This window comes from Nicotiana tomentosiformis, chromosome 11 (assembly GCF_000390325.3).
Source record: "Nicotiana tomentosiformis chromosome 11, ASM39032v3, whole genome shotgun sequence".
NCBI classification, from domain to species: Eukaryota; Viridiplantae; Streptophyta; class Magnoliopsida; order Solanales; family Solanaceae; genus Nicotiana; species Nicotiana tomentosiformis.
In genome coordinates, this window is record NC_090822.1 from 123,293,839 (window position 1) to 123,320,465 (window position 26,627).

Below are 26,627 nucleotides of genomic sequence, written 5' to 3' on the forward strand. Positions count from 1 at the left end.
AAAAACCCAATACCGTATACCGTATCGAATTACCGAATTATCGAAATTTCTGTACCGAAATACTAAATTAATTCGATTCAATTCGGAATTCAATTTTTCGAATTTTATGCCCACCCCTAATATCAACCCACAAAAGGACTTTAACAAAATGCCAAAATATTCAAAATTCAAAAAAGAAAATTCAAAATCCCCAACGGCTATCCAGCTTGGCAATCAAAGTGCCACGTGTACCACTCTCCAAACATTAAAACAACACTTTCTTACTATTCCCTCCCAAATATATATATATATATATATTCAAATAAACAAAAAAATATAGATTTTAAAAAAAATTACACTATCAGCTTCAATCTCGCCCCCTTCTTCTTCCTTTTTTCCCCTGTATCTTCGCCTCCAATGGAATCATCACCCACAGAAGAAGATTTTATACCAGCATCGGCTTTTTTTACTCAACCGCCGAATTTAGTGTCGTTATCACCATTCACGCCGTCAGTTCCGCCGTCACCTCGGCGGCTTTCGAGCTGTTATTCTCAGCCAAACCAACCCATAAAAGTGAAGAGACAACTAGCGTGGGTGTCTTTACAAGGAAGGCTTGTCGGCGCTGAAGAAGCTAGCTCAGCGAAAAAAATCGGCGGCGGGTTAAATCCTAAAGAAGCTGTTGTATGGGAACTGTTTAGTCCCATTCATAGGATTCTTATTGTTGCTGTTGTTTCTGTTGCTGCGGCGAATTCGAAGAAGAATAAGGAGATTTTGAGGCTGAAGAAATCTGTTGAACTTAGGGTAAAGTTTTGTTATTTTTGGTAAATGGGTTTTGTTTGTGTACTTCTTTTATTGCGTAAAGTATAAGTTTAGTTTAGTTCAATTTATTGTTGATAGTGTTAACTTTTTAATGCTGCAGTTACGTTACGTTACGACTTGGAGTACTTAATTAATAGTAATTTGATTTGATTTGTGGGATTTTTATTCTGATTAGGTATTTAGTAGGGATTTTGGGTTTTATTTAAGCATTTTTTTTTCGAATTTTATTTAAGCATTTCTACTGTGAAAAATCCTGCTTTTCCCCATTTCCTTTTGAGTTAGGCTTTTATTTGTACCAATTTTATTGTTTTTGTTTTGCTTCCTAAAATTAGTTTAAAAAATGTAAGTTGTTTAGTGAAACAAAATGCTCCTTTTGTCGAAGATTAGATCATATTGTGTTAATTGGATATGGAGTTTAAGGTGTTGATTGACTTATATTATGTAGTAGTTGGTAATTTTGTTTCATAAGAGTAAATATCATATCCTATTTTACATTTAAATATTTAAAATTTGCATTTTTTGAAAGTTTGTTTTAAATGAAGTATTATTAATTGAGAAACATATTTGTGATACAAGTACATGTTTTTTGTTTTCCTTTATGTCAGTAACTGTATTTGCATGAGTTTAGTCTTTTTGAGGTTATTAATTTCTTCTTCTATTATGTCCAGGATCAAGTGCTCTTAGGCATGCAACAAAAGCTAGACACTTTATGTGAACAAGTTAACTATTTCAAGGATCAGCCAGAAATTGCAGCTGATACAAATGGCTGTTTTCTTTGTGACCAACACATGAATCAGTCTAACAATTTTTATGAGGTATCCTATCCTGACATTCTCAGTTAGGTCCTTGTGTTATGCCACTGCAAGTCAATTCTCTCTTTTTAGCTAATTTAGTCGTTGGTACTCCTATGGAACATGAATCCCGGGCTTACCAATTTATTATCTTACTCAGAGGAATATGATGAAGGGTGTGGAGGTGTTTAAGTATGAAACGCCTCCAGCAGCAAATCAGGCTGAACAAGAAGAACGTCGTATGTCTGATTTGTCCGATTGGGCTGGTAGTGTCACTTCCTCTGTAGACATTCAGGTAAACACAACGTCTAAATTCAACTTTCAAAACTTTGACTAATATTAGAGTTCTCCTTTTATTTTCCAACAGTGACCCCAAGTCCACATTTTTTCTCTATGCATTCTCATGTCTAAGAAATTAGAGGAGCATGCTTTCCAAGGGGAAAAGAAAATTTGGTTGTAAAGGGATAAGTATGCACTTCATGGGATTGTAGGGATGTATTGACATTTCAGTAGTTTATGTACACAAAACTTAGAGACACAGCTTCTTTGTGCAGATGGATTTCAGATTTGGCAGCTTGTAGTTTAGTTGATGTAGCGGACAAAATTTGCAAGCTGTAGTTCCAAAATTAATTCGTTAGTTAGTTTGTTCCTTGTTCCCACTTCCCTCCTAGAAGTCAAAGTTAAATAGCTAATCACTGATGTAACCACCATTTAGATGCCATGATAACTCTTTCTTTTAGATCTTTACTGATATGAGACATAGAAGTTATATAACTGTTTCTTGAGGAACATGATATGGACATGTATTTGTTGCTCTTGTTTAATCATTCAATAGTGAGCATGAAAACTCAAGAGTAAGGTCTTGGTACCCTCCATCAAATATTATTTATGTTTTTTTTTGCTTTTATGTTTTGATGGTATTTGCTTCTACCACATTGAAAAGGCCTAAATTGCTTTTATGATTTGGCAGCTTGTAGTTTAGTTGATGTAGCGGACAAAATTTGCAAGCTGTAGTTCCAAAATTAATTCGTTAGTTAGTTTGGTCCTTGTTCCCACTTCCCTCCTAGAAGTCAAAGTTAAATAGCTAATCACTGATGTAACCACCATTTAGATGCCATGATAACTCTTTCTTTTAGATCTTTACTGATATGAGACATAGAAGTTATATAACTGTTTCTTGAGGAACATGATATGGACATGTATTTGTTGCTCTTGTTTAATCATTCAATAGTGAGCATGAAAACTCAAGAGTAAGGTCTTGGTACCCTCCATCAAATATTATTTATGTTGTTTTTTGCTTTTATGTTTTGATGGTATTTGCTTCTACCACATTGAAGAGGCCTAAATTGCTATAATGCATTATTAATCGATTGCCTTATGCACGAATTGTGGTGTTTCAACAAATAGATTCTGAGAGATTTTACCTAAAAAAGTTAACGCATTGAACTTATTTAGAGAAACACGAAATATTTCCCTGAGCATTGTGGTCTAATTTGCAACATATGTTATTCCTTTCAGCTGAATACTTTAGCAGTTGAACAAGATTTTCATAATCTCCGAAAGGAATGTGAAGAGAAAGATGCCGCAATCAAGGAGTTATCCACTTTTCTTCAGTCATCAGAAGCTTTTGGTGCAAAGGTACTGTATTGTTCTTTGTACATTATTAAAGAAGAGAAACTTGTGGTGTTCTTTGTAAACAAAAATTGGTAAAAACCATCCTTATTATTACTTATAATTTTGTTCCATCTGTTTGGTCTAACAGAGGATTGGTGAGCTGGAAGATATCATCCGCAGAAAGAATACGATTATAACTAAGCTCAAGAAAGATATTTTGATCTTAGAACAGAAGGTAATGATGCCTCGTAACAGATGCTAGCATTTGTGTGATGTTCCGTATATGTCATTGGAATTGTTGCAGCAAGATGTTGTCAAGCTAATATACAAAATAGTAGTAACTGTTTGTTCCCAAGATTTAAAGAACTATTTTTTGTAAATCTACATTGATACTAATTACCTTTTGATTACTGAAAAAATGTCTTCCTGTAAACTGGATTATGGAAGCAAATGCCTAACAGTATATTTGCTTGAGCACAGTTGAATTTCTTGAAACAGAATGTCCAAACCTTATGTTTCCACTACACGTTATTTCTACTTAGTCTAGTAACATGATTTATTAGGTCAAAGCAAAGGTTGGCCTATATATGGCGTCAGCTTAGTATCAAATTTCATGCATTGTGATGGAAATTGGCTTTTAACAGGTCGTGAATCTAACAAGACTTAGAAGACCATCTTTCTCTTCAACAAGCTCAAAGGTGGTGCAGCTTCCTCCATTGACAGATAACATTCTTTATGGCATGGACAGTACTACGAGCCCTTCGTCTTCAGATTCAGATAGCTCCCCGAGGAGAATGGCTCAAGCTATTACTGCCAAAAGTCAAGACATCCTCATTGAGCAGTGTGAGAGTGCTTTAAGGGAAAACCAGAAAGAGCAGCAGGTAGAAAGCATACCTGTATTGGTGAAACCAACAGATAGACATCCAAAGTCACGACCAGTAAGCCCATTGAAGGAGAAATCCTTGAATCAGACTCATGATTCAGTCTCCAAATTGAAACCAAAGCAGGTATCATCTGTTAGCGCAGAATCTAGGAGGAGGCGACCCCCTGTTGCTAAGTCGAAGTATGCTGTTACAGAAAAACGTTGGCTTTAGTAAGTATTTCTCTTTCTAACTCAAGAGAATACAGTTACTAGATTTACTTTCAAACCCTTGGTTTACATTCTAGTGGATATAGCATTACCAAAAGCTTTACCGAATCATGACAGAAGAAAACCTTGTATCGTTGTCTGTTTGTTCCGTTACATTGAATCTCTCTTCACCATAAGTTCATATAAATCTTGAACGAGTGAGGACAGAAACCTATGTAGCTAGAAATATGAGTTAGTATGTAAAGAACATAGACGCACAACAACACAGTTTAAACACAGAACACCTAACATTAGCCTTTTATTGTTTTTCTTATTGTGGTTAACTTTTGTTCCATTCTTCAGGCTATCGAACGAGCATTTGACAAGTAGTATAGGTATTCTGAAGTAAAAGAAGTTCCTGGCCTGGTGTGGACCTGAAAGCGCTTCAATGCTGCTTCATCCAACTCTATCGCTGCTTCTGCCACCTCCATTGTTTCCTTCAACGAAGATGTCAACTTGACAGCATTATATGTAGGTAGTAATAGTAAGAGTACATGAATTTGGACATAAAAAGTGATGTAACTAGTCTTACATTTAGTTAAACTTGTTACTATATATTGTAGAAAGAAGAACTGTTTCATGAATTGGCTATTATGCTATCTATGTACTGTCCCAGTGGTTGTTTCAGGACAATCTCACAAGTCTGTTATGAGATGCATTTTGCTTCTTCCCAAGTCTTTATATGGCAATTTTTTACAACACAATGTTGATTTGGTTTCTTAGAACATTGCTTGTACTTATACATGGACATCAACATACATCATTTGGTTTTCAATACAAAACTCTGCATTACCAATTTAATTTTTGCATAACTAATACATGTTTAATTTCTGCTATTAAATTCTGCATAATTAATTCAATATTTAGTTTCCGGTATTAAACTGAGTAAATTACCTATTATTTACACGGAACATAATAAGGAATAAAAATACGTGAATTAGTAGTATTCACGCGTGTCAAATACTATTATTCAGTGTATAAAATTTTTTACATTATTATTTATGGCATGCTATTAATCGCGCACGTCAATTAGAAAATCTTTACCATATTCCAAAAAGAAATTGTTTGTTGTAAGTAGGACACTTGGATACATCTTGTTGGCTATATTGATTAAATAAAAAAAACTTTGTCATTTGATGGGAACACCTATACCTATGACACATTATATTGTCTAGTACTCCACTAAGTGCCAATTAAATTACTTAGGTATTTCCTGTTTTCGTAAATTTTATTATCCACTAGTTTTCTATATAGTGTAGCAGACTATACATATTGATAGGAATTGTTCCTCCTTGTGTTATGGAAATTTAGACTGAAATTAGCTTAGAGTATTTGTTTTTTGTTCATACGATATTGTCAGCTCGTTGTATCGGAGCAATAAGTTAAAAATGTCATATCGACCATCAATAAATTTGACACTAATGAAATTGAATCTTTTTAAAAGAGGACTAGATATCCGCGCTCTATCCTAAAAAATTTCTTTATAATATGTAGGTATAAATTGAATTTTCATGGTTTCACCAACATATTATATCAATATATACAATTAGTATTCCTTACTGCATGCTAATTATGGTAGAGACCGCTTCCACTTTATAGGTCTTACCCAATTGAATTCGAATTAATCAATGCTCCAATGTGGATAACGGACATCAATGAAAAACCAAAAAACAAAAGATAAAGTTCAGGGCCGTTGAGTTTTTTCTTAATTTCCATGTATTCTTAAGCTTCACCTCAAAACCAAAAAGATGTGCAGACCTAATCACTATTCAAGAATAGTTAAAAGAAAATCACTATTCAAGATTCAAGAATTTTTTTGAATAAGACACTTGAATTCTTCAATTAAGTATATTCTTCCCTCGTCGTAGGTTATTAATTCCTCCCGTCCACAATAAGTGACCATTTTACTTTTTTATTTTGGTCTAAAATTAGTGTCCATTTACATAATCAAGAAGAAATTAATTTTATTTTTTCAAAATTTGCCCTTATTTACATATTCCAATGTGTCAAAGTAATAATTAATTAATGTTAATTTAGTAAATACATCTTTTTTTTTTCTCTAAGAATTCGTATTTCCTTAATGAGTGTGCCAAAGATAAAATGATCACTTATTGTCGACCGGAGAGAGTATATTATATTCTTCCGTCATCGTAGGCATTTTTGTAAACCAATGGCAACCAACTTGCACCTAATTAATAGAATTATTGTTCTTGAAATTTGAAACTTCCACAACAATGATAAAATACGACTGTTCTAAGCTTCTCGAAAACCTTTCTTAGAAAAAATAAGTTTATTATTCTGCAAGATCTTAAAAATATTAAAAAAACTTTTCAAAAGTGAAAGTTCTACATTTTTTAAATTTTATTAAAATAAATTTCCAGAGAAATGATTTAAATGACTAAGATAATAGTATAGATTATAATTTTTAAGCCTAATGTTCTTTTTTTCAGCATTTGTAACCTTAATGTCTGCTATTGACTTATAGAAATTATGAAGTCTTTGCTAGCATCAGAACGACAAAGATGAAGTCAAGGGCTATTTAATAATCTAGTGAATTGAAGTATTAAAACCAGCAAAATTAATGAGTTCTCACTTCAAATAATTCAATGTAATGATGTAAAAACAAAATACAACTTCCATGAAATGAGGGAGTACTTCCCGCCCGGTGACTGGTACTTACATTGGGGTTCGACAAAATCTGAATTCGCCATGGGAAGTCCCATATTAGGGGTAAAACGCTTCATAACAAAGACAATTTCATACTCAGGGCTCAAACCCGTAACCTTTAGTTAAAGATGAAGTAGTACTTACCACTCTTTTATTGGTATTAGATATCTTTGCGTATTTAAATTTCCCAACTCCTCCATATTTGACTTCCATTCTTCATCTTCCTATTTTTTCTTCTCTCTTTTTCCCATTAATATTCTCTTCTCTTTCTGTTTTCCCCCTAAACATCTCCAAGAAACCCTCAACACAACATCCTCTTTTTCTTTAAAATACCCCGTTTAAAAAAAGCCACTTTGATCTATTAAGTTTTCACAAGAAAAACACCCCCTTTTTAATGTGTTTTTTCAAGAAATGAAGTGATTTAGGTTTCCAATAAAAAACCCAACTTCGATCTTCATAACCTTATTCTCCCCTCTCCTTTCTTTATTATTTTTCCCCCTAAACTTCTCCAAGAAAACCTCAACATAACCAACCCCTATATGTCTTTTTACTCAAAACCCCATTTTTGATCTATAAAGTTTTCACAACAAAAAACACAACTATATATATATTGTCCAATTTACAAAAGAAATGCCCATGGAACGTTCAAACTCATCAAGAAGCACAAACTCTTCTTTCTCAACAACATCAAGAGTAAGTTCTTCCTCTTCAGTTTTATCTATACAATGCTTAAAAGGAAGCTCAAAATCCGATGAATGGACTGAAAACATGCTACAAACGGGCGATATTGTGGAGTCGCTTCGGTTAGGCAACATGTTCCTCAAATCACCATTCAAGAATGGCAAAAATGGGATTCAAAAGATCATGCATACTTCTTATAAAGCTAAGGAGACTTCAATATGTGTTCGAGTTAGACGTGGATCTGATGAGTCATTCACCGAGTTACAGGTACTGAAAATTCGCAGTATTTCTGTCTGCTTTGATACCATATTAGAGAAAATACAATTTTATTTATATTATGTCTCGACAGGCATGTATCGTTCCGAACGAGTTTGCCGGAAGGAAACAATATATGCTTAGAGCTATTGATGATCCAAACTATGCCGTTGGTTTTGTTGATCGGACGGAAATGGAGTGTTTGGAATTACAAGGTATGTTTTTGTGGTTGACTTTTCTTTGTCTTTGACTTTCTGGTTCTTTCTACAGTAGTAGTTTGCTTACTATTCCTTTGTTTGCTGGTACAAGTTGCTTGGTTTCACACGTTTTAGTGGACTTTGTCTCCCTATTTTGCATTTATTTTGAAATGTTTCTAATCTTTTTTTAAAGAAAAGCTTAAAATAGCATTAGATTAGTGACCATTATCTTTGTATTCAAGATTCGATTTAACTCGTATTTTTCTAGTTGTGTTGTGTAATAAGACACATTTTCTTATCATTTTTCTAAGTTTTGGTTCCAGAGCCGAGTTAATCTCTCTGTCCTCACAAGGTAGGAGTAAGGTCTGCGTACACACTACTCTCCCCAGATCCAACTATGTAGGATAATACTGAGTATGTTGGTGTTGTTTTTTAAGTTTTTGTGAATAGAGTTATTCGATATTTCTCGATATTTACTTGATAGATTAGTCGTGATGATCATATATATAATATTTGAGATGAGAACTAAGCAAATTAAGTTGATTCTTGAGAAATTCGGAATTATCGAATTTTAACAAAATCATAGGAGTAACAACTTAGCATAAAACATCGTATTATTGAACTGAATTATTACATACTATTACGTGTTCCTAAGATATAGGAGTTGTTGATTTTAATTTGACGAACTATCAGAAGTTGAGAAATTTTATTTCAGCAAAAGAAAGAACTTATTTGTCCTTATTATGTTCTTTTATTGAACAATATACCATTTCTCAAGAAACTTAATTTCGTCTTACTTAGGTCAAATGTTCATATTATGCCGAAACTTGGAATTCAAATAGAAAGACAATGTAAAACACATTACTTAATGATTCAATTTAGTTATATTCATCGATAGTGTAAAGAAATTTTTAGACTATTAATGAAATTAAGCTGTTGTAAATAGTCAATCGTGTAATTTTTCTGATTACTAATAATTCCACTTGTTATGTGTAGTTGTAATTGCTTTTTAAAAACTATCCGTATATAAAAGTTAAACTCTCCATTTAATTGCTGAATATATTTGAAGCATTTATCTTTCTGAACAAATATCCAAGAATATGAAGTATGCAATGATATATCTTGCACTTAATTATCTTATCTTCTAATACATGCTTTATATCTTCAATCTTAGAAATAGTCATTGAATGGTTTCCTATAATACAAGCTACTAATATCTTGTCTACCATTTCGAAAATTGCAAATGAACAAACTTGTTAGAATACACAAAGTTTTCAAATGTTTGACAAAATAATTTAAAAATCCAAGTTGGAATTATTTAATCCTATATCACTTTCGAGGCCTTTTTCTTTTTATTGGTAAGTTATATTTTTCAGAAAATATTATTAAGGTTGTTGTCATGCATGCCTTTTGACTAGGTATTTTCTAACCTCTCAATGATATATTTTTTAATTGGTAATTGGTACCTTGTCACACTGACAAAGGTTTATGCATTAAACTAACTTAATTTGTCTACATGGCCTGACCTAGTTTCTTTGTCCAAATTTGATAGCTAACTAATAGCTTCAAAATCAGATTAAATAATGGAAAATAAAGGATCTCAGGGTTTAAAAAATCAATAAGTGATCATTACAACGAATTATATTAACTTATCGCGATTAAATAATACAATGAGATGAGAATATATCGAGTTTGACCATGTCTACATGATAAAAATATATGTATATATACATATCATATGCATTTATAATTAAATACAAGTGCGAGTAAATTTCTCCTATCAAAAAGTTTCCTTTGAGTTAAGGTTAATGGGACGTGGGAGAGGAGGGGCTATGATGTGTCCATAGAACTCAATACACCAATTTATATGATACGATTCGCAAATAGTTCGTAGAAAATTACAAGTCTATTCTAGTGCCATTATTAAATGAACAGCTTAAGGGGGCCAGATTAATAATTTTAAAGGGTTATTTTACAAACTTTAATCGAATATTTCTAAGATTAGGATATTAAAATTCTCAAATGGATTCATCAGTGAGAATTTATATTTTTTATTTGGAAGCAAAAGTTGTTGCTAAAGTCATAATCAAGTACAAGTTAATCAAAGGAAAAAAATGGAGAAAAGGTTATAATCCAAAACAATTATTTGTGAATATCGCACACATTATTATTCACATCTAAAAAAAGGGGCAGCTCGATGTACACAATATTCTGCATTCATACAGGGTTCGAGGAAGGGACGCACTTCAAGGGGTGTGATGTAGACAACTTACCCTAATGCAAGCATTAGTGGTTGTTTCCACAGCTCGAACCCGTGACCTGTAGGCCATACAGACTGAGACGTATGTAGTATATACGTAACGGATTGAACTGAATCCATAACTTTTGATGCAGAACATAAGTTTATGTGCAAAATCTATTATAATTGTAACAAATAATAGATATGAGCCCATAACTTTAACAATATAATAATTTCAATGCTAAAAATCTTAGAGGCTAAACCCTTATAGTTTAAATCCTAGATCCGCATCTGCATACGAAGACAACTTTATCGTTGCAACTCTAACTAATATAACAAATCTTATTGTATAAATGCAGCTTCAAGGAAATCAAGAATGGTGACAGCATTAACAAGGACTCCACTTCAAGAAGGATATGTTAGTTATCCATGGGAGAAGAGAATGAATGAATTGCTAGCAGTTCCAAATTCAAGTAGTTTTTACTCTTTGCTTCTCTTGCCAAAAGCCTCAGACAAAGTTTCTATTCATTATAATGATTTAGAAGACACCCTTTCTAGAGCTAATGCTTGGCTCAATGCTTCTCAAGCCTCTGGTGTTCCCATTGTGTTCATGAATATCCAGACTGAGTCTCTACTTACCAAGGTAAATATGATGTGTTTTTGTTTTACTATCATTTTTTATAAAATTTTTAACACTCTGTCAGGTCATCTAAATGATAATTATAGATAACTGTCTATAAAAAGCGAGATTAGTAACTTTTAAAGTAAGTCAAGTTTCCTGAACGACAGGTCAAAATTAATTTTTTTTAAACGTAGTCGATGTATTCTTGAACTTACATGCACTGATAGCGTAAAACTCTTTTACACTATCAGTGCATTGTAACTTGTCATAGTAGGCAATCCACCTTATATGCACCGATAATATAGAATTATTTTTTGTACTATCGGTATATTTTAACCTATCGAAGCAAGAACCCGTCTTATTTTTCACGTTACTGATCTCATTATTTGTGCATAATTTATATGTAGTTATCTTTTAAATGCACAACCCTACTGAATACATACTGGTAGTGGAGTCCAGTTCTCATAACTTGATGTTTAATACTTTGCTAAAAATGTGAAATACAATGATTTTCTATGTAAAATCAACTAATGACAATTAACTTTCTTCTTCTCTGTTTTCTCTTAGATATCTGGGGAAACAGCTTCTTGCACAGTAAATGCAGGATCACTGTCTGATTTAACAAACCTTGCAAATGCAAGTTTGTATGGCTTTGAAGATTACCATGGAGTTGATATTGGTGTTGTCCGAGCCGTTCGTCTTTGGTTTTCCCCTCTTGGTGGAGAGATTCCTATTGAGATCAAAATCAAAGAAACTGATGTCAAACTTGGCTTTGCCATCAGCAGAACTGAAGAGGTAAATTTACTTATTTTTTCCATCACTTATACAAGCTTCTTAGTTTTGAGTCGTTGCGTTAGGGCAATACAACTACGAGAACTGGTCGTCCTAATGCTACAGTCAAACCTACTGTAGTTGTCCTTATTACCACTCGTCGCGTGGTTGTTTCGTAACATCACTAGTCATTATAGCACTAGTCTGTAATTCTCAAAAAACGGAGTCTTGACAGTTCAAGTGAAAGTCTTTTAATTCTGATATAAATAATAGAACATATGCATAGATTCACATGACATTTACTTTGTGTGAAAACTTCACTGAACCATATTAAGTTTCTACTTTTTGCTCTTCATATTATTCTACCTCTTATCTATTGACTAATTTTTTTCTATAGGGGTTCATTCACATATCATCAGTCATTGAAGGTGATGAGGATGCACCATCCTCAAGATCAGGCCTTAGCAATCTATACAAAGAAGCAACCAAAGAGTGCAAACTTTTAGTTGTATCAAGAATTTCCAACCAAAAGGTCCTTCCATGGATTGTTTCTCCAACCGGGGCGGTCCGATGCTTCGACACTGTCTCTCTCAGCCAAAAACTCTCGTTGCATCGCCACGCAAAGGTTCCCATTCTCATGCACGTCTTTCTTTGGGACCGATCAGTCCCTGTGCCAAACGGTGGCAGCATTATTCGGTCGAGGACTATTTCCCCGACCATGCTGCCACCATTGCCACCTGAAGTTCGGTTGGCACGCCAACCGAACGAGAATCAGGTGATGCCATTGCCTCCGGAAGTTGAGGATGAGAGAGGAAACAATAGTGATGGATCGGAACTTAGGCTTGATAGGGACACTGCAGGGGAATCTTCTTTTCGTTTCCATGATTTCTCTCTACCAAATAATTGGGTGTAGTAATATTCTATTAATGTTATTTGATGTACATAGGGAAGTTCTGTAAGTTTTGATGTAACAGTGAGATGGCAATGCTTGAGTCAAGGATGTTGTACTTAATTGAAAGCTAACATTTTACACAAAACAAATAGATGTAAATGTTTTATGAGTTATTGAGGCTTTGTTGGTATAGTAGACCAGTTATTGCAAGTCCAAAACAATCATGTTTTCCTTTGATATTATTACTCAAAAAGCGTCTCGACAGTTGAATTCCTGATCCCGTCTTATATGAACTTTCCCTTCCATTATAATCACCCCCTTAAGGACTTGACATCCTCGCTGAAATTTTTCCCACCACCTTATTAGGAAAGTTACGATTCTGATACTGATATGGAACGATTTTCTAGTGCTTTCTGGTGATTTATCACTACCTTCATGTATAAATAGGAGCACACAATAAAGTGTCTTGAGAAATATTAGAGTTAGTACTAAGATAGTAAAGTCACATACCCGTCATGTTAGGACTTAATTAAAAGCTAACACATCTGAGAGAAAGCAGATAAATGTAAATGTTCTTTGAGTTACTGCACATAATTTTGGGGCTAACTTTTTAGTCAAAGTCATCGAAATTTCTTCTGATTATGATCTTGATTTTTTTGAGCCAAACTGCTGGAGTATTGAAGAATGTTGAGCCATTGCAAAACTCACCAAATTAGCAACAGACTATGGGCATAATTGAGATGAATACTGCAAAGGGGAGTGTTGTTTTCGGGGTACAACAGAGCAAAAACTGCTGGAATGTCACCTAGCTAAGAAACCTCACTGAACAAAGAAGGAAAAAAGCAGCTGAATTAATCACTTAAACAGGCCAAACTCGATGCAATCACTATACATTTGTGCCGAATCATTGTCTCTGATATCAGTTGTTGAGTTAAGCTAAGCCAACCCAAAGATATGCCAAACATAGTGCGATATTGTCTGATTTGGACTAATCCCGCATGATTTTTTGTAAACGTCTTACACCATTAAAACTATCCTTACATCTTATATATAACTTCTTTTTCTTATCAATTTCTAATTTGATCGCACACCAAATAACACAAACACATGAAAGTAAAGTTTCAACTACCTTACAACTTGAGCATAGTTCCAAAAGGTATTATTTTGCAAGTTCAAATCTGATTGTACATTGAGAGAGTGGAAATAAATAATCTTGAAAAATCTAATTTTGCCACCCCCTATTAGATTTGTTTCTCTAGCTTTTGTCTCCATAAGGTTACCATATGAAAGATGCAAATAAAATAGCTTTAGAGACATGGTCTCTCTCAGCCAAAAACTCTCGTTGCATCGCCACACAAAGGTTCCCATTCTCATGCACGTCTTTCTTTGGGACCGTTCTGTCCCTGTGCCAAGCGGTGACAGCATTAATCGGTCGAGGCCTATTTCCCCGACCATGCTGTCACCGTTGCCACCTGAAGTTCGGTTGGCACGCCAACCGAACGAGAATCAGGTGATACGACTGCCTCCGGAAGTTGAAGATGAGAGAGGAAACCATAGTGCTGAATCGGCGCTAAGGCTTGATAGGGACACTGCTGGAGAAAGAAAATTTTCTCTCAGGTTCCATGATTTTTCTCTGCCAAATAACTGGGTATATTAATTTTCCTCTAATGTTGTTTTATGTACATAAAGATAGAAAGTTTTGTAATTAATGGTGATGATCGACTTAAAGGGCATTCTGCTATCAAGTTTCAACCATTCTCTGTATATATAGTAACAAAAGAATACAAAAAACATAAAGAACAGGCAAGAATTAGAAGTTTTAATTATTTGTTGATCATATACAAACTACTCCATACGCTATTACAAATACATATCAATTCATGCTTATTTTCACTACTATTTAATACAGAATTACTTTGCTTTAAACAAAAGAGGGAGCCGCTGTTTATACTATAAATAACTTATTTCTTAGGGATTGAAGTTATAGTATCACTCGCAATTTCACCCGCCCCTTAAGTGAAAGGTTCCAAGAAAAAGAGTGAGGTGAAGAAGACATATCAAGCAATGAAAACTTTACTATTCTAACAGTTTAAGCTTTTAGATAAGATATTTTCACAATAATTAAAATGTTAACGAATTGACTAATGAAGCAACTCTAAGAGTATAAAAGAAAACATGACAATAGTAGATAAATAAGACATTCTGCCCACGCGAAGCTGCTAGGTGAAAGGAATGTACCATCATTATGTCATACTTAATGACATTTGCAGATTCTCCTCCACCTTTGCTATATGCTCCAAGAGGCGAACAAGTGAGTACAATATCTCTATCCTTGTCACATCTCTGTTTGCCTGATTTTAAACATACAAATTTTAGGTAGTGTTGAAGATGACAAAAGTACAAGCAATATTGTTGTACTGCAATAAGCATCCGATTCTTGATAAGTAGATACCTCTACAACGAACGTCGCCCATGTTTTGTCATTCCTCGTTTCCATAACCCATTGTAAGATGGTCAAGCCAATTCCTATTATTATGTTTGCTATTTCCGCAAACAGAACTGGTTCTTCACAAAGCATCTGCATAAAACAGACATATTACAATAATGAGGTCTTGTGTCTGCTATGCTAGAACCATAAACGAGTTCACAAAAGCGTCAGAACTTGGTAATCTATACATATTCCAACCTCCACACGCATTTGACGAGGCCAATTCAGATCCTCAACTATTATAGGGCAGACCATAGACTTTGAACCAACTTCAAATGCCCATGTTGCTCCTCCTTCAAAGTTATCTTTTAGAAGGGAACCACCTTCCTTGCTTATAATCTGCAGGTTGACAACAGGGGGAAAGGTAGTTAGTAATTCTCAAGTAGATTCAGGCTTCTTGTATCACTTGGTAACACATCATTCTACCATTTTTGTAGAGACCACTAAAAATGCAAAATGCGAAGTAGGAAACTTATGCTATTCCATAGGACAACATATGTTTAACTCTGTCCAACTCTATTCTTGGTGCATGAATACTCCTCTGCCCCACAACATCATCCTTGTCCTCAAGGTGATAATATTTATGTCCATTTAATGATTCCTATGAACTACTGAAAATACCCATTCGTAGTCCTTTCAAATGCATTTGAATGTACATGTCTGAGTAAATGGAATAGCATCCATCATTGACATTACGCTTTTATCCCATTGATATTATAACACAAAATTAGAAGCTTCTATTTAAAGTCTTTTTGGCCGCTTATTAAGGGTCATTAGGAATTTATACTAGTTACATGTCTTACAATATGGCAAGTCATAGACTCTATGGAATCAATACAAATCATGAGTATCAATCAACAATTTTGGCTTAATGATTCTGTAAGAAAACAATGATTGTTTAGAAAGAGCTCAAACCTGTTGCTCCTCATATTCAGATAACTTAGGCACCTTGGCTGACCTTTCTAGCTCGTCAGCTGGAAAACAAGAGTTTACAAAATCTGAACGCTTTCTTGGAATGGTGCTTTCTTTGTGCACTCCGCAGCTTGTGTGTTAGGCCTTGCGGCATGAGTCAAGGAAGTTGTGGCGACATGACAGAACTGGTCACCTCCACTGGTTTCTTTAAAATATATATCAGCACCTTTAGCGTATTCAAGCTGATCACTGGAGCAACTCATGTCATTAACTTCAAGATGCTCCGTGCCAAGATTATTTCGAGCAGATTGGCTTGCTGCAAGTATACTAAAATTTAATTAGAATAACATAATCATACATGAAAAATATTACTGCATTCCATCAGAGATGTGATTGATCTGTTAGAAAGAATTTAGTTTTATTACCAAGAGTGGTTTCAGAGCCATAAACTTTTGCACCGACTGATTGCTGAAGCACTGTACTGTTAATTCTGTATTGCCTTTCGGATATCTTCATCATGCTTTCTTCCTCAACAGCTCTATTTGTTTGGAGCCTCACATTATTAGTTAGATTTGTTGTGGTGTTAGTAGTTCTTGATGATGTAGTTAGATCAACATTTTCTGGACAGAGATTTACTGTATTTCCACTTTTCAGCAATCTATTCAATGGGTTAAACCACAATATTTTTTCCGGGCGTGCTACCGCTTCAATATCAGATATAGGTTTCCCACTATGGCACATCTCAAAAGACTCGAGTCCATCATCTGAAGGAACAGGTATAACTTCAACCGATAATTCCTCTCCTAATTTTTGTCCAGAAGCAAGCTTGAAACTTCGAAATTGTCTCCTCATCGAGATCAATAGCATATTCAACATGGTTTGTGGACTTCGACAATCTGACTTGTTATCTTGGGGTAAAAAGAACTCCAATATGTATACACAGTCCCCGGTATAGGAACTCTGCAAACATATAGCAAAAGAGCTACGTAATCCAACTCTGTGTGCCACATGTGCCAATGGGTACTCACTCATCCGTAACTCTGTGATGTCACTGCAGAAGCATGAACTACGGGATAAAAAGGCCCTACCAACAACCCCCTGACTCTTCCCTAAGTGAACCATATCACAAGCAGCTCTGAACTCATAGCCTGCTGAAGTACATATGCAAAATTGTTCCTCTGCGGTCGTGAATCTTTCAACATTGCTTCTGTCAAGGATAGGTAGCCATGTCTGAGCTAGAGGTAATTGATGTGTTCTGCATATAAATTCAACTGCTCCTCGATCTCTTTTAGGGCGCGTTCTAGCCCTCTAAGGCCCTGCTAAAAACAGAAAGTTGATGAAGAACTTTAGTTTATTTCCTTTAAAAGAGATACATTTTAGTCCCAGATGTTTTGTTTCCCGGTTTTGGATTGTCCTGAACATACCTTCTTGTCTGGTTGGTCATACATGTTTGATGATCTCAAGCCCGTCTTCTGTTAAGAACAAGATGCCATGCTCAGAGAAATTGAAGAGGTTATAAGGATTTAAAGAACATAAGCCAAACAAAGTCCTAAAGACCGAAGAAAGGGAGAAAAGAACAGAAATTCTTTTTAATTTTCTTTTCACTCCCCTAAGTCTCCTTAGAGGTTAAATTCTCATTTCCACTTCCTACGGTAGAGTGAGAAAAACTAACAGTTGTGCTACAGGATGGATGTCAACGGATCATTTGAAAGAAACACCAAACTGCTTTTGACTTTGTCTTATACCTTGAAACAAATGGAGCCTACTTCTTACGGATTCTCTTCTGCTTCTTATTTAGAGCGATGTCACATGCCTGATTGAAGGATAAGGTTTCAATCACATGTTTCCCGTAGCTAGAAATCATGAATACATGTTAAATCACCTCAAGAGAAAAGAAAACCGATACACAGTGGTATAGTTGAGGTGCGTATATAAACTGGCAAAGACACCACTGCTATAAGAAACAAGGAAAAGGAAAGGTATCTGCATATGCAGTCATGCACATGAGGTGTTATGGACCTAATTAAATAAATAAATGTATTTCCTCTCTAACAAGTTAATCTTTTTGGTAAGGCAGTCGCACAATTCAACATGGTAATAGCCTCATCTCCTAGTCTCATTGCCATCCTTAAACCAAAAGAAAAACCCAGCTGTGTGGCTTAACAAAAAAGAATTAAACCCGCACGTGAAGGAGAATATTACATCCTGATTTTAAAAGTAAATAAAAGCGTCTCTGTCTAACAAATAAAAGTGTCTCTGTCTAACAGTTTGAACTTTTAGATGATGTGGTTCACACAATTCAACAAGAGGCGCCACAGCAAGTAGGCTTGAATGTCTACTAGAGGACAATTTACAAGAAAAGCACGTGAAATGAATGAATAAGAATAATTTACTAGCTGTAGTTTCCTATGAAGAGAAAAGTTGTTTCAACTAATCACTAGAAAATTGTAGGCATGACTGTAACATTTTAAACACACCAATTTCATCACCAGAATTCATGCTCTTAAAAATATTTCCACACTAAAATCAAGCAAAGTTTCTTTCTCCAGTAGTACAACCTTGCCTTCCTCTACTGCAAAACTAACTCAAACAAACTGAGAGAGAGAGAGAGAGAGAGAGAGAGAGAGAGAGAGAGAGAAATGGCAAGAAAAGTAGAGAGGAAAGCCATACATTGAGCATCTCATAGACCATTTGAACAAGGTCTTGAGAGAAGCTTCCCTTCTTATCCCCTATGATCTCGAGTACTCCAGCGCATTCATTACTAAGAGGCTCAAAAACCGGTACAGCCAAATAGTTCCCTAAACCAGCAGTTAAAGCCGAGCCATGCTGAGGAAAATCAGCAACAGAATAGCGCGAAACATCCGGACTCATTTCAGGCAAACCATGTTTGAACACGCGTCCAGTAGGGCCAAGTCGATACTCATTCTCAGAACTATCAGTTACAATAGGAATTCTAACTTTCAGACACTCTGATCTATAAAAACAAAGTCCTTCATGGAGTTTCGTAAGACCAAAAGGTAGGTCACAAGTTGTTAGAAAAATATGACCTTTAGAAGTTACAGGTGCCCAAAATTGAACCAACCAGCATCCGAAGTTGTCAGAAATGTAGGCATTCTTAAGAGCAGATGCGATTTTCTCCTTAATGGTATCATGATAGATAGTAGTAGCAGCAGCTGTAAAAAGGTTGTTTATGATATTAGTCGCTTGACTCGTTCATAAAGATAGATATATAGCAATCATATTGAAAAACTGGTTAAGTTTCTCAATTGAAACTCCTTGGATGTTCAACTTAAAAGCGGAAGCGGTTACATAAGTTCAAAGACATCGCGGCCCTTTTCTCATTCCGAATCGTTTAAAAAGTCATTCATCTTATCTGAGTAACCAAATATTATCATTATCGAATCCTGCGGAAAATAAATTAAGAGATAATAGATGAAATAAATAGGCAGCTCGACCAATTCTGCACTTGTTGTATACATAAAAGAACAACAGTAGAACTTCAACAAGATTGCATTAGTTATAGGACTAATAAACACAAGTTCAAGTTTACAATTAAGAATACTCATGGAGTGCTCTAAAAACAACATGAATAAGAATGGCAAGTTTGTTACTACTATTTAAACATAAATGTCTAAAGTTTTGTAGTTTCACTGCTCTAATCATATATTCTTACATTCTAAGACTTGGCAGCAGTTAAAGTTCCAACAAGTCGATGAAGAAAAAGTCCTAAAAAAGAAGCTCTGAGCTAGAGCTTTAATTGATTATTAGTCTAATTTCTTATTTTGATAACATTAAAGTCCAAAAAGTAATGAGATTTTAGAGAGTACAATAACATATACATGAATTACTAGTTTTGTACTCAACATACTAAACCCTATGTCCCAAAAGGTTTGTCACTTTTCTGCCCTCGTGATTTAAACTAAGTGAACTTTGATTAGGACTGTCAAATTTAACCCAAGCCCAAATGAACCCCCAACCCGTCCAAGGTTGGGCTGGTTATTGATCCGCTCATTTATTGATCTCAGCTCATCTTGACTCAACCCATCTCAATTTAAAGTTGGGCTGATTCTAGCCCAAATTGATCTGGCAAATTTGCCAAAATATCTTAGAAATAATTTGTTTTTTATTTGATATGTTATATATGACCATAACAAATTAAAAAAAAATCGTATTTAGTAATTATACAATTCATAAAAAAAAAACATTAAGTAAAACTTGACAAACGGGTTGGGCGACCCAAATTTTAGTCCATCTTGACACAACCCATCTTAGCCCAAGTAACATTTGGGCATTTTGACCCGGCCAAATTAGCCCAAATCCGCTCATTTGACACCCCCTAACTTTGATTAACGTTTAAAAGTTTAACCTTCCACCATCTGATTTCAGGTAATTTCTGAGTATCATATAATCTGGATACTATTAAATAGTGTAAATACCAATCCAATTGGAGCATAAAGGAAAAAAGGCACTTACTGATGGGAAATACAGTAGGGAACTCGTTATTGTATTGGCTCCAGAATATCCACAGCTCATTTTGAGTGTTAGGCTCAGTGTATTGCAGGGGACATGGCATGTAACTCAATGCTTCAGTTACATTACTACATATTCTGAATGTTTCATTTTCACATGCCATTCCTAGACTAACTGTAGTTACTCCTACACTAACTGTAGTTACTCCTTTACTTTTGTGAGAGATGAAATCCAAAATCAAAATACTGATCACAGTAATCTTTTAAGATTAACACCAACACAAGAATGGAGCAATTGTGCAAAACAAAAGAAAGAAAGAAGGTGAATGGAAGGAAGGAACAGAGAATATTCTGAGAGTTATTAATTACATTAGATTAAATTATACAAAGAACAAAAAAATGAGTTAGTGGAATTGTGGGCCCAACTGGCAAGGTTAAATAAACAAAAAAAGAAAGAAAATTGGAGCAAACCTTTTGGTTCTTTTCACCTAAAACAACTCCTTCAACACTTTTGGTGTAAACAACCTTTTGGTCTTTTTGGCCTAAAACAACCGTTTGAACACTCCTTATATCAAAATTTTAACACTTGTTTATTTTTTATTTTTTGAGGAATCGGAGGGCACAGAAGGCTGAATCTCAGCACCAAAGCTAGTCTACCAGCCGCTCGATGAAAATTGTAATTCAAGGCAAACACTTTTTTGAAAATAACTTTGCCACAAAATATAGAAAGTCAATGTGAACATTTGGAAAGAACCCAGGCTATAAGAGAGACCGGTTTGGCCTGCAACCAACAACAACAGTAACCTCAAAAAGAAAGAAAAAGAAGTCATTTGATTTCAAGAATGGAGAGTGTGTTCAGTGAACAAGCCTGGTCCCGCCAACCCAATGGTATATGGGTTTTTTGGAGTGAACGTGATGATGTAGAGCAGCTTCAGAATCACTTCTCCTTCAGTAAGAACTTACTATATTTGATTTTCTCATAAATTTTTGGACTTTTTTCTCATAAATTTTTGGACTTTCTATTTGCTCATGAATGAGGGAAGAAGAATTTTTGGTTTTTGGTGGGGTTGAAATTATTTTGATCTTTATACATGGGATGGGATGAGAGTCAGCCAAGTATTTTCTGAGATACACTGCCAAATTCAGCTTCATTACTTCAAAAATTTCTTCTTTTTTTATACTTTTGGGATATTCTAGCAATTTGTATCCGTTTTGAGAAGGATTCTTAGCCTAAATGGTAAAGTTATTGCCATGTGACCAATATGTCATATGTTCGAGCCATGGAAACAGCCTCTTGCACAAATGCAGGATAAGGCTGCGTATAGACCCTTATGGTCCGACCTTTGCCCGGACCCGCGCATAGCGGTAGTTTAGTGCACCGGCTGCCCTTTTTTGTATCCATTTTGACAATCATTTCCTTAAGAACTGTTGGACTTCCTATTTGCCCATGAATGAGGAGAAATTTTTTGCTTTGGTGGGTTAAATTATCTTGTTCTATCAGAAGCAAAAACATCAGATGATTTCTTCATATCTGTCCAACCCTTGGCGGACAACGTTACCCAATACCTGTGCAGGTGGGAGATAGCAGGTACCACGTGTAATTAGTCGAGATGCATTTAAGCTCGCTAGGGCACCACAACTATCAAATATTAAAAAAAATGTTGATCTTTATAGATGAGATGGGAATCAGCTAAGAATTTTCTAAAATACATTGCAAGTTTCACTCCCATTGCTTCAAAATTAGTTTCTTTTTGTTTCTTCTTTGGGATTATCATTAGTAGTACTGTATCACGGATTTGAATTCAAGGAAATTCCTTAAATTAGAAAAAGGTAACTTAATTGCTTTGGCCATCAGTAAAATTATTGCTACAAGCCTTTTACAAAACCTGGGAGTAATATTCTTTGTACTACCTAAATGTTGCTTTAGGCTACAAGTACTAATACAATATTTGTGTATGCCACAGCTGCAGATGTTGTTACTAAACGCATGGCAATCAAGGAAAGAGTTAAGATTGCACTACAACATGTAGAGAAATTATCCTGCAATTATCTTATTCAATACTGGGCTAGTATTGTAATTGATGGCCAAACTTTCCTAACAACTTCAGATCAGCCTTTTGGTCTTACCAGACTTGAATACGGACTATGTTCGTACAGGAAGAAGTGCCTGAGCCATGCAATTCCTGTTGAGCTGAAGAACGGTACCCAATGTGAAAATGACTTTGGTCCCCCCGGGCGTGTGTTCAAACATAGGTTGCCTGAACTGTGTACAGACGTGAAGAATTACAGCCAACAAGAGTTCCCTTTACGGGATGATGCTGTAGCCTGGGGCATACAATGGTGCTATACTGTCCCTGTCTTTGATTCATCTCGAGACACCTTTGTCGGGGTCCTTGAGTTGGTCACCAGTCACCAAACAAACAAATGGATATTTCAAAACTCTGTCTTGCCCATTTTCAAGACGCTCCAGGTTTTTACACATATCTTCAACTTTTTCCAACCTTAAATGTTGAACCTAGAGCTCATCTTGTTTGGCATCCATGATCCCTTTTAATGCACTGTTTTCCTTTCACCATTTCTGAATAGAATAAGAAGAGGTGCCAAGAAAAGAGGAAATGAGACTGTACACTGTATTATTCAACCGCTGTTTATTCTTTTCCACTTTTGACTTCTTTTTTTAGGTGGTGGATTTGAAATCTCCGGATTCATATTGTCCGCTTAATTTGAAAGTAAGTTGTCCAGTAGATCAAGCTTTTGTCAGTAATGTCTCCCTTCGGACCATATTTATTTCCTTTGGCTCTTTTTGTTTAAGCTTCAGCGATATCTCTATCTTGAATTCATATTAACAAAGACAGACTCAAGACAGGTTTTGGATGACCGGCAATGTGCTCTTGGTGGATTATACAAGGCAATCGAAGTGGTATGTCAAAAACATCAATTTCTCTTTGCTCAGATTTGGGTCAGTGTTGCTGATTCATGGTGCACGGGAAAAGCTATCACTGTTAGACAACGACACATTGCAATCAATGATAACCAAAACTTAAGTTTATTCAAATATGCAAGTGGTCTTCAGTACATATTAGAAGGATACGGTGTTGTAGGCAGGGCTTTCTCATCAAAATCTTCATGCTTTTGCCGAGATGTAACACAGTTGAGCATAATAGAATACCCCTTGGTAACTTGTGCTCGCGAAGCTGGTTTAACTGGTTGTTTTGCAATCTGTTTAAGTGCTCCGGGTAATGATGATAATATTTACATACTAGAGTTCTTCTTGCCCCCAAATGAGCTTCTGCATTGGAATCTACAAGACTTCGTGAAGTTGGTTTTGGACACGGTGAAACAACAGTTGCACCGCTTTAAGGTTGCAGTTGGACATGATTTTGGAGAGAAGTTACCTGTTGAAGTCATCAAGATTTCTTCTGACGATGAACTTGATTCTTTTGATATCTGTCAAACTACTAAAGAACTGCATAATGTTGAGCCATTGCCAAATGGAGGAGAGTTGATGTTGCTTGACACACCAAATCAGCAGTCTTTTTCTTCCGAAACAAATCAGCAACTGAGTTTGGATATTGATGAGATAAATGCTGCAAGGGATAGCATAGCTGTAAGTGAAGAACTGTGCAATTCCGCTGGATCTTCAACTAGCGCTGAAACCTCACAAAACAAAGAAAGAAAACTGCAGCTGGAATTATCAACACGACAGGCAAAGCAGGGAGCAAATGCTGTGAACAAAAGAAAAAACGGTATACGGACATTAACCTCTGAGTCAGAGATTCAGAAAGAAAGAGAGAGGATAGAACGAGATCATAACATCAACCTCAAAAAAATTGAAGACCGCTCGTCAATGACTCAAGATGCTGCTGCCGATGATTTGGGAGGTATCATAAACTCTTTCCAAAACTCTTCTGCTTGTATCTTTCTTCTTTCTTTAAGAATAGTACACATGAAGCAAATGTTCCATATAAATGATACTAACTAATTGGACTAAGGTTTAGTTATTGTTGTTATATTTATATAAGATCCAGTGTATCACAACCCAAACTCTAAGCGTGAGTCACCTTGCCCGCCCACAATATATCCACATCCATTAATCTGTCTCATAACGCTAGTATGGACCAAGGATTAACATAAGCAAATTAAGACATAACAATTGAGGATCCAACACTTAATGTAGTTCCAAGTCCATCATATTCTAGAGTCATTACAACTGTCTAGCTTAGTTCTTGCTGAGGACAAAAAAGGAAAGCATATCTAAGCATAGAACAATAAGTGGGGCTCACCAATGAAACACTCCGTCTCTACTTCAGCACCTATACAACTCATTACAATATCAAGTTCACAACATGTTCCAAGTCATTTCTAAGATATGCTCGAGGGGTCCGAGTATTACACCATGTTTGCGAAGAGTCCTTTTAACCTTTTAATCTAGTTAGAAGCTCCTATGTCATTTTAAGGTAATGTGTAAGATCTAAAGAAATTCTAGATTAGATTATCCCAAATTTGTCTTAAAAGGTAAATTGTTTACCAGTAATTGGAATGAAATGGACCCAAATTAAGTGAATGGATGCAGAGGATTCACCTAGCGGTCTCTAACTAGCTAGTATTGGGACGTAGTTGATCAATTGAATGATTTCTTTATCTTCTCCTTTCCTTTAGTCCAAATCATGTGTGTATTGTAGTTTAAGATTCACTGAAGACATTTTTGTACCTGGGATTATTCTAATGCAGTTGGCAAATCAACACTGAAGCGTATATGTAGATTATACGGTATAACTAGATGGCCACCCAAGAATAAGGAGAAGAAAAGAAAATGCTCCCACTCTCGTAAAATGAAATCAATCCTCCCTGCTGAGGAAGATGTCAATGCTAGTACAAAATTCCAGCAATCTTCTGATTCTCCTAACAAGGAAGACACAATTAATGGAGCTAAAGTTGGAGCACATGTTACAGAAATCCGAGATGGTACAGCTGTGATTACAAAGGTGAAATATGGAGATAGGATGCTAAAATTGCAGCTAACTCTTTCTTCTATGATGAAGGATTTAGAAGAGGAAGTGGCAAAGAGGGTCGAGTCATCGATTGAAAGTTTTGATTTCACGTATGTAGATAAAGAGGGTGATACGATATTGATAAAATGTGATGAGGATTTGACGGAATGTTTTCTACATTGTAGATCTTCAGAAAACGCGACTGTTAAGATGTTCATCACCCCAAAGTCTTAAATTATGCAAGTCTTTCTTTCTAGTATATGTAGTTGGTTAGCCTTTGAATCCTTTTCTCTCCAAATGAGGTTGGTAGTTCTTTTGTTGATGATATATGTCAGTTCACATACAGATGAACACAAACCTTATTTTACAGCTGGAAGAGGTATACTTCAGTCCTAGTGGAAGTATAATGTCAAAGTAATCTTCCAAATTTCTACAGAGCAAGATAGTCTTACAATGTTTCCACTTGACCAGATTCTTTCTATTTTCAAGTTCCTATTTTCCTTTGGCTGTTTAAACTTGATGAAATCTGAGAGAAATACAATTGCACTTCAAATAATTGGAGAAGCTGCATTGGTTGCTACTTTTTTAATAACCACATATATTAATTGAACTAAGGTCAAAAATTGACAAAATTTAGGGTAAAAAGCCTACATGGTGGAAAGAACAAATCCGTAAGTTGAGGCACGGATATTTCGCACTCTTTAAGGATTTAATCTCTCTATGCTCTCTACCTTTTGAAGGAGAATGACCACCTCCTTGTGCAATGAGACTTGAAATTTTAATTCAAAAAAATTTCAAGGGGTTATTGTCTTTTCTTTTTTCTTTTTTTATTAAGGGGTTCTTCTAATCTTTTTCAACGGCAAAGAGCAACTTAGGGCCTTGAAAAAGTTTGCAATTTTGAACCATATCTCATCAGTGTATTGAGATAGCTTTGAACTCTTTTTTCAAGAAATATGTTTTCATATGTATAAAAGGCATCGAAAGCATTTTATAAACTAGTGAAAATTAGTTTAAGTTGGATTAAAAAAAGTTTGTTATCCAAAACTGTCTATATCCATAAGTAAAAACACCAAGCGAAGTAAAAGCACCAACCAAACATAAACAATAGCAG

The 26,627-nt window shown here is 35.3% G+C and overlaps 5 protein-coding genes and 1 long non-coding RNA gene across 8 annotated transcripts; 3 read left to right on the forward strand and 3 right to left on the reverse strand.

Moving 5' to 3' along the window:
• Nucleotides 1-293: 293 nt before the first annotated feature.
• Nucleotides 294-4,999, forward strand: LOC104096598 (uncharacterized). The gene is made up of 7 exons (XM_009602983.4): nt 294-780; nt 1,467-1,613; nt 1,750-1,884; nt 3,108-3,227; nt 3,352-3,438; nt 3,848-4,296; nt 4,636-4,999. Coding segments are annotated over exons 1-7 (1,323 nt in total). The 5' UTR covers nt 294-396; the 3' UTR covers nt 4,637-4,999.
• Nucleotides 5,000-7,210: 2,211 nt separating this feature from the next.
• LOC104096599 (uncharacterized) lies at nt 7,211-12,851 on the forward strand. Its single transcript, XM_070188600.1, has 5 exons — nt 7,211-7,947; nt 8,030-8,150; nt 10,731-11,014; nt 11,561-11,788; nt 12,162-12,851. The coding sequence occupies exons 1-5, from the start codon at nt 7,630-7,632 to the stop codon at nt 12,675-12,677; spliced, it is 1,467 nt and encodes a 488-aa protein (XP_070044701.1). The 5' UTR covers nt 7,211-7,629; the 3' UTR covers nt 12,678-12,851.
• Nucleotides 12,852-13,102: 251 nt separating this feature from the next.
• On the reverse strand, nt 13,103-17,316 carry LOC104096603 (protein NLP7-like). Its single transcript, XM_070188601.1, has 6 exons — nt 16,482-17,316; nt 16,060-16,372; nt 15,343-15,483; nt 15,109-15,234; nt 14,895-15,007; nt 13,103-13,478 (listed from the first exon to the last, which is right to left on the reverse strand). The coding sequence occupies exons 1-2, from the start codon at nt 17,176-17,178 to the stop codon at nt 16,134-16,136; spliced, it is 936 nt and encodes a 311-aa protein (XP_070044702.1). The 5' UTR covers nt 17,179-17,316; the 3' UTR covers nt 13,103-13,478; nt 14,895-15,007; nt 15,109-15,234; nt 15,343-15,483; nt 16,060-16,133.
• On the reverse strand, nt 17,240-20,811 carry LOC138891423 (protein NLP7-like). Its single transcript, XM_070188602.1, has 4 exons — nt 20,530-20,811; nt 18,727-19,229; nt 17,481-17,528; nt 17,240-17,375 (listed from the first exon to the last, which is right to left on the reverse strand). The coding sequence occupies exons 1-4, from the start codon at nt 20,687-20,689 to the stop codon at nt 17,292-17,294; spliced, it is 795 nt and encodes a 264-aa protein (XP_070044703.1). The 5' UTR covers nt 20,690-20,811; the 3' UTR covers nt 17,240-17,291.
• Nucleotides 20,812-21,066: 255 nt separating this feature from the next.
• LOC104096600 (protein NLP6-like) lies at nt 21,067-25,775 on the forward strand. 3 transcript variants are annotated; one of them, XM_033656233.2, is made up of 5 exons: nt 21,067-21,476; nt 22,496-22,995; nt 23,207-23,254; nt 23,392-24,406; nt 25,257-25,775. In XM_033656233.2, the coding sequence occupies exons 1-5, from the start codon at nt 21,368-21,370 to the stop codon at nt 25,748-25,750; spliced, it is 2,166 nt and encodes a 721-aa protein (XP_033512124.1). In that variant the 5' UTR covers nt 21,067-21,367; the 3' UTR covers nt 25,751-25,775. The 3 variants fall into 3 exon arrangements, with proteins under 3 accessions (XP_033512124.1, XP_033512123.1, XP_018626476.1); XM_033656232.2 differs by having other exon boundaries at nt 21,072-21,476; nt 22,490-22,995; XM_018770960.3 differs by lacking the exon at nt 23,207-23,254 and having other exon boundaries at nt 21,072-21,476; nt 22,490-22,995.
• LOC138900938 (uncharacterized) lies at nt 22,718-24,045 on the reverse strand. Its single transcript, XR_011412300.1, has 2 exons — nt 23,921-24,045; nt 22,718-23,826 (listed from the first exon to the last, which is right to left on the reverse strand). It is a non-coding gene; the product is annotated as an uncharacterized lncRNA (long non-coding RNA).
• Nucleotides 25,776-26,627: the final 852 nt, after the last annotated feature.